The sequence below is a fragment of the Phaseolus vulgaris genome, chromosome 3 (assembly GCF_000499845.2).
Source record: "Phaseolus vulgaris cultivar G19833 chromosome 3, P. vulgaris v2.0, whole genome shotgun sequence".
Lineage (NCBI taxonomy): Eukaryota > Viridiplantae > Streptophyta > Magnoliopsida > Fabales > Fabaceae > Phaseolus > Phaseolus vulgaris.
Window position 1 is genome coordinate 2,098,135 of NC_023757.2, and position 12,126 is coordinate 2,110,260.

General features: G+C 33.6%; 1 protein-coding gene across 1 annotated transcript; it reads right to left on the bottom strand.

Annotated features, from left to right (window-relative positions):
* Positions 1-283: 283 nt before the first annotated feature.
* LOC137806195 (uncharacterized) lies at positions 284-10,011 on the bottom strand. The gene is made up of 9 exons (XM_068606183.1): positions 9,711-10,011; positions 8,301-8,651; positions 7,996-8,211; positions 6,499-7,148; positions 4,043-4,139; positions 3,904-3,957; positions 3,753-3,823; positions 3,349-3,545; positions 284-1,152 (listed from the first exon to the last, which is right to left on the bottom strand). Exons 1-9 carry the CDS (start codon positions 9,897-9,899, stop codon positions 512-514), a joined length of 2,466 nt encoding a protein of 821 aa, XP_068462284.1. The 5' UTR covers positions 9,900-10,011; the 3' UTR covers positions 284-511.
* Between the last annotated feature and the right edge of the window lie 2,115 nt (positions 10,012-12,126).

Below are 12,126 nucleotides of genomic sequence, written 5' to 3' on the forward strand. Positions count from 1 at the left end.
TCATATATGATCTAGTACCAAACACCCTTATGACTAATAAATGAATAATTTACTATAAAATCATTATCAAAATGTATAGGCAACATTATATACTGTATTTTTCAATAAAATCTTTCTATTTTTAATTTCTTAATCATTATCTCAAAAATGTTATCTTTAAAACAATAATTAAGATTAAAATACCAACATAAACTCAAATAAGTTATAAGTTCTCAACTTGTTTGATCAACAATACGCACATTGAAATCATATTTACTGTTTCTTTATTTAAATTAGGCATAAATAAATAAGAATAAATACTTTTATTCAATGCATTGTTTTTAAAATAAAAGCAACTTCAGGCTTTACAAATTTAAGATAGCAAAACTCAGAATACTTCCAAATACGTTGTGTCTATGAGAAAGAGTAAATAAATTCTTTTACACATTTAAATTATTAGATTACACAATTGTACCAAAAAAAGTAGATTATACAACGAGGAAACTGTTTCAGGATTTGCACCCTGAACTCATCACGGTTGCAAAATCCTGAGTAAAAGAAGTGCCCGTTCCCAGTGTGGTCTGTTTGACAGAACTATTCTTTTTAAGACCTGCACGGCTCCAGCCGCCACCAGTGCTGAATGGTTCTCATTGTTCATACTCAGATTGTACAGTATTGCCAAGCTTGCTTCAACAGCCCTGTCACTACCTTCTTCAACCAGATTCACCAATGAACTTATTGCCCCCTCTGAAATAATAGCTTCGTCTGTGGAATCCACCACTCCTTCAGATATTATTCTATTAAGTTCTACAACAGCAGTTTCTTGTGCTTTTGGGGAGAATGAAGTTTTGATCTGTTCTAGAAGTCTTGGGATTGTCTCATAAAGTGTAACTTCCACATTTATTGGATAGAAACTGGTGAGGGAGCCAGAGAGAGAACTCAGTTTAACTAGGCAAGCAGCTACCCAGTCTTTGGTGTGGAGAGGAATATTAGACCTGAGGATTCCACGAAGCAAATCAATGAAATGGGGGGCATTTATTTTGTTGCGGAACTGCTCGCAATCGAGTAGTATTGTCAATAACCGCGATGCCGCAGATATTGCTAGACCAGCTTCTTCAAATTCAATTGCATATGTTGCATAAAACTGATCTTCTGCATCAGATTCCATGTCCCCTGCATAGGCATAAAATGTTGAGTTGTTTTTTTATGTACAGACAGTACAGTCTAAAGAAGGACAGTGACGTACGTTCGCACAGACATAGAACAACTTTGTATACATGTGAAGAGCTGAATATGATATATACACTCCATCTCCATCCCCGTTAGAGGTGGTGCTGCAATTGCTATGTTTTGGTTGTTGATGGTGTTATCTTTTGAGTGGTGCATTGCAGGTTTATGCTTAATATTTGGGGAATTAGGGTTGCTTTGTTTTTTTATTGGGCTGCATTAAATTGGGGGAAACTTTGGTGCACATTTTTTTTTATTTGGAGTGTTCTGTTTTTTTATTTGGAGTGCTCTGTTTTTTTATTAAAATATTTCTTTCATATGAAGTAATCTCTTACGAGTATGAGTTGAGTCTACGGAGTTCTCACAAGTCTACGTAGACTCTCGAGTTTGACAACCTTGCACCAAAGGAAAATCTTGGTGCAATTCTTGAAGGCTTATCTCAAGAATTTGATTCGATTATTGGCTTAAATAAAAGTCAAACTGATGAGGTCACTATTGAAGAGGTTGAACATCGTATCCGTGCTCAAGAACTACAACTACAGAATGATCACAAGTCTTCATCCAAATCCACTTTTTCATGATTTCTCAATCTTACACAATCTGGTCCTTCAAATCTAATGCCTCTTCTGATAAAAAGTCCACACAGCAACAACAATTCTCTTCTGATGAAAAATAACTCCTTCCAATTTGTTGATTTTTGCAAATCTAATCATGGTTGGAGTGGCAAGTTTGGATGTTGTCATGATGAGGTTGAAGTTTTAGTTCCATTCAAGGCCAAGTGCGTTTCAAATATGCAAACACAGCCTCCATATACTATTATTGTTTCAATCAGCAATACCCACAACAAACTTGATCTGGTTACTTTGATGCTTTATTGCTCATCATCTATGAGATCTGTTGGAAATCCCATATTAGCTAGAGATTAGGACATTTCATAGTTTATAAGTGAGTGCAAACCTCATCTTATAAGTCAGGCTTAAAGTCCACTTCTTAAAAGGGTATCAAAGTCATTTAAAGTTTATTCTAGCAAGAAAGTTTGTTGGACTTATTAGGTCTCTCGCTATCGGGTAGTTATCAGACCATCCATAATATATAGTCTCACGCACAAGTTCGTAACCTCGGCGTGAAGGGATTGTGTTGGAAATCCCACATTGACTAGAGACTAGAACATTTCATAGTTTATAAGTGGGTGCAAACATTACCTCATAAGCCGGTTATATAAGTTTGAGTTAAGCTTAAAGTCCACTTTTAATAGAATCAATGAATTCTATGTCTAATCAAATGTTTACCCCTTCCAAATATTGGGCTTACGACTTCTTTTCACAAAGACAAACATATTGGAGGCATCAACGAATGCACATTCCCTCTCCTTAAATGTTTTTTTTTTCCAGCAATATTTGTGTAACTTCTTTTTTTTTACTGCTCTACGGTATAAAAAGCCCTATATATAGGATAGTATCTCAGTGGCTCAATCATCTTTTGTATCTTTCACAGACATTAATATATTTTAATTATGGTAAATCCAATAAGATACAAGCTAAACAATTTGTGTGTTTGATTATAGATATACCCAAAATTTGACATTCATATGCTGACAACAAAGAGAAGATATTTTGCTGCAACAAAATGAAAGCACATAACAATATCTATCTCTAAGAGAGTGGGGAAAGGTGTGAGAGTGATAGAATGATGTCAAACTTATAGATATAAAAGAGAAACATCAATAATGACTCATTTTTCACTAATTAATTAAAGGTGGCTGGTATATAACAATATGACAATAGATATTAGATAAGATAGGATTTGAGCATGAAGAAAAATAAGAAACAAGTAAAAACACACAATGCATGTAAAAGAAGAGTTAAAAATAAACAATGGCAAATGCCACTGGTTATACCAGTTGACGAGATTCAAGTTATAGTTGGTGATAATAAAAAGCAGTTAAACTATAAAGGGAGAGCCAATTTCATCTCTTACCCCTGCTTTTACATCTCTCTAAAACCATATATTTTGAAACAGAAATAATGTTTGGTCATTTTGATGTACTTGTTATACATCCACACACAAAAATAAAAGACATACCAAACAGCTGAAAATAATATGCACTTGTATTGTAACAGAGCGCATGCAAATATTATTTACCTGAAATTTTCAAAATCTTTTGCTGAAAAGCAGAACTGAGACCAGATTCAATATCCAAAGATAAAATTGGGGACAGGGTGGAGTCAATCAATGCCACAAACTCAAGCACAGATGCAGCTTTTTCTTGTAAATTAGGAGGAGAGGACTTCAGAATCTCAACAAGGTGTGCAATCAAAACAGAATCTAGTATGTCATTCCTGAAAGATTTAACACAAAAAGTCAGTGCTAACTACCACTAAGTAGAACACTTAGGACCTGTTCCTGGATCAAACAATACAAAAATCGATATTGAACTCAATAATTGAGCTTCAACAAATCCAGGACCCTTCTAGAAAATCTGGTTCAGGTCCCTTTAGAAACCTTTTGAGTATGTTTTTGATACAGTTTGTTCAGTGCTACTAAACCTGGTTGAAACACAGTCACTTTTTGCTCCACCATATGCATTTTCAGATCCATTAACTGGTCCATCATAAAACTGAAAGGAATCAATGTACTTGACAATCAATGAGAAAAAAAAATCAATTCTAAAGTTCCTGCAAGATGTGCAATACAAACCTTCAATTGCTTTTGTTTACTGAGGTCACATATCCGAGCTAGTATACTCAAAGACTGTAGAGGCATATCAGACCATCAGCCAAACCTCATTATTCTGGAACCTTGCCAGACTTAATTAACAGAAAAGAAATAACAATACCTTTTCCACAATAGTTCCAGCTATCCCTGACCGTTTCAAAATACTAACCAAAGGACCTAAAACCCCTTCAGCTTCAATTACCTGGCAAACAATATTGCTGCATCCAGAAAATCACAAAGAAATGATTACAATTTGTTAAATATGTGATATGAATTGATTGCAATAAATAGGAAGATATGACATAATTTGATACAGAAATATCTTAACCAAATATTTCCTGTTATTAGATGTTATTTTCTTCCTTATTATTGTATATTCTTTTCTTCATCATAAGTAAGAGACTCGTGTGCTCAAATCACACAATTACTACCAATCCTCTCTAAATGGTTTTAGATTTCTATACTTTTTTACCTTCCTTTTCCTTTGCCCCCTACATAGTGCCTCAATACTATCCCATTACCACCATCTTCTTTGGCGTTACCCACTACCGACATGCTGAAGAAACTTCATGTTTACCATTGTCACTGACTCATACATTCTCTATGGAGTCTCCCAGATTTCTCATGCAAGCTTAATGTCTTCCACTAAAACTAGTACCTTATCCTTGACCACTACTAGCAACCATTCGAAGAACCACCTTTTTCACTTTCCACAACTATAGATGTGTTCATTTTTATTTTTATTTTGCTACAACAGGTATGCTCTCTATACGATTTGCTCGGGGTTGTTCACTTTCACTTGGTAACCTAGTCTCTTTGAATCCTCTTTGGTTGCAGAGGCAGGAGTGCTACACAAAAGAATCATGTGGCATGGTGAAAGGTTTCCCTTTGGGGTTTTCGCCCCTTGGTCTTCACCTAATTGTGGATAAGGGGAGTTAAATTGAGTATAAACTCTCTTGCGATGCCACACAATCAAAATCATCAAGGACACTGGAGGTACTTCCTTGGTATAGAAGTGGCACAATCCAAGAATGGTTTGGTCATATCACAAAGAACATATGCTCTCAATATTCTAGAAGAAACAGGCATGATAAATGCTAAGTCTATAGACACCAATGGACCCATGATTCAAACTTGTACCTGACCAAGGAGAACCTTATTCTGATCCTAGAGATACAAAAGGTTAGTTGGTAAGTTAAATTACCTCATTGTGACTTGTTCTTACATCACATATGCAATGAACTAATAAGTCAATTTCTAAACTCTCCTTGTCGAGACCATTGGGATGCAGTCATACAAATCCTAAAGTATATTAAGAAGGCCATAGAAAAAGGTCTCATTTATGAAAATAAGGGAAATCCTCAAATTGTTTGGTATTCTAACGCTAGCTAGGCAGGGTCACTAAGTGATAGATGCTCCACTTAAGGTACTGTGTTCTTGTTAGAGATAACTTAATATCATGGATAAGTAAGAAACAAAAAATTGTGGCAAAATCAAGTGCAGAAGCAGAATAATGGACAATAGCATTAGTCACTTATGAACTCATATGGCTTAAACAACTTCTCAAGAAGCTTAAATTTGAAGAAAGTTCTCAAATGCACCTTGTATGTGACAATCAGCCAACTCTAATCCTATCTTTCATAAGAGGAACATATTGAGGTGAATTGTCATTCATAAAAGAAAAACTGGAGTCTAGATTGAGGTGAATTGTCATTGTGAATTGTCATCACAAGATTTCTCAACTTTAATGAACACTTGGCTAACATATTCACCAAGTCTCTAAGAGGAACAAGGATTGATTATATTTGTTGCAAGTTGGACACATTACCTACTATATGCTCCAGCTTGAGAGGAAGTGTTATAATTATAAAAATAAGAAATTGGTTTTAATAATAAAAAATATTGTTATAATTATAGAAATAAAGAACGGATCTTATGTAATCAAAAGTATCTAGATTATATATGTATTGTTCAAAACAATTTTATTAATTAGAGAATATCAAATCTCCACTATTTTTTGTTCTTAAAGAATATAAAATCTCCTGCAACAGTGCTTATTTCCTTTTATGCTAATATATTATAATAATTATATTGATTCTTTTTCTCGATATAATGAAGCCCTTGTGTTGTCTCAGAAACACGCAGTTTCAACTCAATGTTTCTCTCTTCCCTAGAGTTTAAAATCAACAATTCAAGTTTTCACAAGCAAGTCTTATTACACTCAAAGTTGAGCTCAGCTCTTTTCACAAACATTATCCATATGATGTTACTTTTGGCTTTTCCTTGTAGATGATAACTTCTTATTATACACAAATTAAATATTTGACACATTTTCAATAATTAATAGAACAATAATTTATCTCTAACTATAACAATCATATCCCAAATTTCATGGTTTAAAGTGGAAGATGTTCTTTACAGCCTTTTTTTAGTAAGAGATTTCTAAAATATCATCCATTTTAAATAACAATGAACTGATTTATATTCGGGAAAAGAAGTGGCAGTTTTCCACAGCATCATGAATACAAACTTAAAGCTGCAATTATAAAACTATGAACTATATTTTGATGATTTTACCTAACAGACAGCCTTTCCAAAGCTTGTGTTACCGCCAACTGGACTGCATCGTCATCACAGTTCAAAAGCCTTATTAAATTCTTAATTACTCCAGCCTCCCTGAATGCAATACGCATATGTTCATTGATACATGCGGTAGCAATTGATTCCGCGGCCTTTATTGATGCAGACTTATCTTCCAGTTCTAATATCAGTGCTAGACGAGCAACACCATCCGTCCAAGGTAAAAGTGCAAACCTCAGATCATTAGAGGAATCAGAATGAGGTATAGTCTTTCCTTCCCTTTCTAAAGCTCCAACACGAGCAAGGAATTGCTGTTGGGTTCGTCCAAGAATTGCACTGACCTTTGCTTCCTCTAAGTTAGCATTCTTGTCATCAATGTTTAATCCAAGAAGTAATTCCGAAGCACCATATTTGGATGGCTGTCTAGAAGTCCTTTCAATTTCTGTACCATCAGGTAATGTGGGCCACAAATGTAAGCCTGGGGTGAATGACTTAAAGGCCGCAGAACCAATTAATGGCACAGGAACCAGGCCTTCCTCCATAACAAGAATTTTATAATCATTGTCCTTAAAAAGTTCTAGCAATGCATTCCTTGCTTCCTTCCTAATAACTTTAGATCCTTCCAGATCAGATGTTAAGAACTTTGCCTGAAGTAAGAATAAACACAATCACATTCTTGTCTATTGTAAGCATCACGAGAAAGGAACTTCGATAATACAATGCAAATATCAATAAGTTTCAATATATCATTCCTTCTAATTCTTCTTTCTTTTTCCATTCAACTTTTATTGGAAGGAATTACTGCCATTCTTTAAGTTGAAAGCAGGGGATTAGTGAAAAGACCAAAATACAAAATAAACACAGAGATGTATATACTATATTTTACTATACTAATGAGAAACTAAATAATTGTAATTAATTATTCACTGTTTACTTAAAAGGTTGAGCCGTTCTTTTTTTATCTCTGATCTGATAAATTATTCAATAATTTCCACACACAAATTCTCCTTTTATAGGGCCGAAAACTCTTCCAGAAATTCCAAAATATAGGGTAGCTTGCGTCTTCCTCTATCCAAAAAATAAAATCACGTTTCTAAGGAGCAGGAGGGGATCTAGGTTGATATGGAATGGGACTCCCCACCAATTTGTCTAAGAGACTTCCATGCAGAGAACTTTATCATCCTAAGAGCTTAGTGTAAATCCAGGAATTATTGTTTACCCCTGGCAGAATTCATCTTAACATGAATCCAAATTGACACGGAATGGGACTCGTCACTTGACCAATGAGGCCACAACATCAAGAGCTATATCATCCAAAATCTTAGTGTTTTGGGCCCCAACCCAGGAATTGTTGCTTGATCTCTAGCAGAATTCATCTAAATAGGAATTACATACTACTCACAGACCAGAATATAAACCATTACAGCATGCACAAATTAATTTTTATTGCAAAAATAACCACCTTCCAATTATTAAACTCATAGAAAGCCTCACCAATTTTGGTATAACACCCGCTTCGACCATTATGCCGTGGTTAACACGGCTCAGTGCTAAATTTGCCAAAATGCCCCCTGCAGCCTCCTTCACTTTAATATCCTCGTCTTCAAGGTACTTAATAGCTACAAGCAGAATCTCAGTCTTTGAAATTTTAATCCAGAGCTTCTCATCAACAGATAAATTCCACAGTGTAGTCAAACTCTGCTCCTTTACCTGCAAAAAGGGTTTTAGACATTCTAATTTTCTACACCAAAGAAACATGTGGAGAATGAACCCAAAATTGCCGTATACCAAATTCATACCTCAGAAGTCAAGGAAGATTTCCTCAGCAATCTGTTTATCTCTTCTATTGCTCCACTATCAGCTACAGAATTTCTATATAGATTGACTGAAGATAGTGATCGCAGAAGGCCTGCAGCTGCCTCACATGCAGAACTAGACTCTGATCTGAGGAGGTTCACAACAAGATTAATACAACCAGGAAACTGCATTAAAGTGTCTATACACTTCTTTCCACCGAGTGAATATTTCCATAGTGCAATTATAGCTTGTTCTCTATCCAGAGGGTCACGATCGAGGCCTAGCATACGAACAAACAAGGCCACATAACCATCACCGAGGCCAGAAGATGTACTTGTTACTGCATCAACACCCTGAAAGCAAAATTTAATCATTGGACATCACATGAAATGTTTTGTTGTGGCTAATATATGTTATCAGAAAATCTATTATTGTGGCTGTCTAAATTCTGCCTCCCCTGTATGGTCATACAGCATAACATCTCAGACAAATTTTCAAAATCATAAACATCTACCTTCAACACAAGATGGATACAACAAACAATCAAACCCAGCTATAATATGAAAATATGCGTATGTTTGCAAATCTATTCTTTGTTTTGTTTAAATCTGTTTTTAATTACAACAAAAACGACACATTTTGATTTAAATCCTTCAGAAAATGTTTTACTGGCTTTGCCCACATTAATTTATTTTTTTAAGCAAATCCTATCATCATTTAGTAGTGATGTGGCATGCATCTACACACACTACATCAACAACCATTTGTACAGGGATTAAAAACCATGAAGGATTTAAATCACTTGCAACCACGATGTTGGGCACTACATCAAGATTTTTGGTCATATCCGTCACATTTGTCCATAAGAAAAATCTAGAAACAGACTCTCTCCCATTGGTTGAAATTAATTGAAATCACAAAATTCATTGGGTCCTACAATTTCTACAATGACTCTCTCTCTCTCTCTCCTGATTTTGTGATTTCCAATCCATTTCAAATTTGAAAGTGTCTTCCTAGCACTCCTCTCGCCCATAATTTCCCACAATGCTACGAAACCGCAACCGATGAGGTTATCTAACAACCTTCACAAACCCTTCAAACCTAATATTTATTCTTTTCTCCAAAAAATCTCTCAAACAGGAGGAAAAACAACAATTATTATATCTGTAAAACAAGTTCCCAAACACACTCAATCTCCGCATGAGCATCTTACATCTTAAACCCAATAATTCAATTACATCCCCAAATAATTTCAATCAGTAATCACAGGCCGCAGCATACATACATATACATACATACATACATCAGAAAACAATAAAACTTCCCAATAAGCACCAAAAGAACGGTTAAATAACACAAAAAATATAGAAAAGCGGCGTGCAAAATAAAAGATGCGTTTATCCGCAACGTACCGGCGGAGAGGTTGCGTCGACGGCCCCATCACGAGCGTCATTGGTGGCCCTGGCAACGAAAGCGAGTTTGGAGATGGATTTGGGAAAGATTGCGAGTCTGTTTCTGGGAGGAGCTTCCGCGACGGCGACGGGTGGAAGGAAATGCGAAGGGTGGAGCTTGGAGGAAGGTAGGAGAGTGAAGGCCAACATGGATAACGGTTATACAGTGCCTGAACCAATGTGAAGAGAGACGAAGAAGAATATATACATAGATTTTTCTGGAACTGTTTCAATATTCTTTTGTTCGATGTGGTACTCATCTACATGAATAAAATTCTTTTATAGCATTTTTTATTTTTAATTCAACTATTCTATATTTAACTAAATATTTATAACACTATATAAAGAATGACATTTTTTAATTCTTTTTGTTCTTTTTAATTTATCGTATTCTATAGAGGGGTAATCTTTAACAGGGTTTTTTTAAATTAAATTATTTTTATCAAATATTTATAAGATTGTATGAGAAAGAATAAACCTTTTATATTTTCATGATTAAAATATAAATATTTAAATAAGATAAACGAAATTCGCAATATAACATGTAATTTTAACTTTCAATCAAAACATCAAAGACACAAATCAACATTTGATATAGATATTTTAGATAACATAGTCATTATAATCAATTCAATAAATGATACAACTATCCAATATTCCAATTGTTTTTTTAATTATAAAAACTCATATTTGGCTAAAGATTATGTGAAGACATCATTTAATTAATCACATGTATTAATTAGTTCAATGACGATCACTTTTACAAATATGGCCTTTAATAAAATGAAATTTAATTTTTATATATTTGGTTATAAGATGATAAATAGGATTTTTTTAAGACTAATAACATTAATATTATAAAAATAGGGTTTAATTTTTATATATTTGGTTAATGTGTTTTTTTTACAATAATAAAATACAATTCTTTTGAACAATGTTGATATTTAAGAGACATACGAATACTAAGTTTTCAAGTGTGTAGGTAATTACTGTATAAAATTACAAAAATACCCTTGTGTATAATTTCTACTAAACCGGAAATTTTGCTGCAACTTTGTGTGATTTGTTTATTTTAGCTCTAAACTCCAGTTTTGTTGTCCATATTGAAGCTCTTCACTCCAATAAAAATCAACTCAAAATAATATTTTAAAAAATCATAAATAAAATAATAAGTACTAGTCAAAGAAAATAAATACAAAAACTTATTCTAACAAGTCAGAGAAAAGAAATACAAAAACCTATTCTAACAATATAGTATCAATACATCTTATAACAAAAATCTTATTTTATATACAAAAATACAAATTTGTATCGGTCGGAGTCGGACGGACCACGTCATTCGGTATCAAAGGCCGTTTGATCGGTTAGAGTTAATGTATCAAGGTAAATTAAAAAGATACGCGATAAATCAGGTAATTTCAATTAAGTTACGATACAAATTAAATTTGGTCCATCAACGAGATAGTTTATTACAAACTTTGTAAATAAGCATGTTATACAATAATAAGGTACATTTTAATCCATATATTAACTACACTTAAATATTGAGTATTTACTTTATTATCGGATAACCTTTTGCAGGTACAATCCTAACCACAAACTGAAGACCAAACACGAGAATTTATCAATAATGTTTAGACAACACATTTTAAAAGTTGTATATTGTTTAGACAATCATTTATAAATATCATATTTCCTTACATGTTGTCTATATTTCATACGACACTTTTCTAATATGGCGAAATATTAAATATTATGCAACATTTTACATGTTGTTGACATACATGTTAGTTCCACTAAAATACACACCTTGAGCAACATTTTCAAATTGATTTAAAATGTAATTGTCATTTAGATATGGAATTGGAAAAGCTTAAAAGAGAACAATATGAGTGTCTGCGTAGCTAATTGAGAGAACAATATGAGTGTCTGCGTAGCTAATTGAGAGAACAATATGAGTGTCTGCGTAGCTAATTGAGAGAGAGTGTTTAACCTTGTATTCATTGAAAGATGAAACCCCTCCCTGTAGAGTAAGACTCATGACCTTATACAAGTTTGAACACTACTCAAGATAAATCCATAAAAACTTTAAAATATGTGTTTAACAAAATTAGAAAAATCCACAATGCTTATGCCATTAAAAAAACCATCTAGTCTATCAAATTGTCATTTTACATTCAACATATCCTCACAATTAAAATGTTTTACAAAACCAATGACTTCAAAATAATTTAAATAATCATTGTCTATCTCATACACAGTGTTAGATAAAAGTTTAATAGACCATTTGTTTGGGTTTTGGTCATATGCTCATACTACTAAATGTAATTAGCCAAAAGTGATCGAAATTCAAATAATACTTGATTTTAGCTATGAA

Excerpts from the sequence above, each read along its gene's own strand:
- LOC137806195 (XM_068606183.1), bottom strand. The coding sequence starts at position 9,899 with ATGTTGGCCTTCACTCTCCTACCTTCCTCCAAGCTCCACCCTTCGCAT. Across the intron at positions 8,212-8,300 it reads AATCTTCCTTGACTTCTGAG|GTAAAGGAGCAGAGTTTGAC; the intron begins GTATGAATTTGG and ends CCCTTTTTGCAG. Across the intron at positions 4,140-6,498 it reads TTGGAAAGGCTGTCTGTTAG|CAATATTGTTTGCCAGGTAA; the intron begins GTAAAATCATCA and ends TTCTGGATGCAG.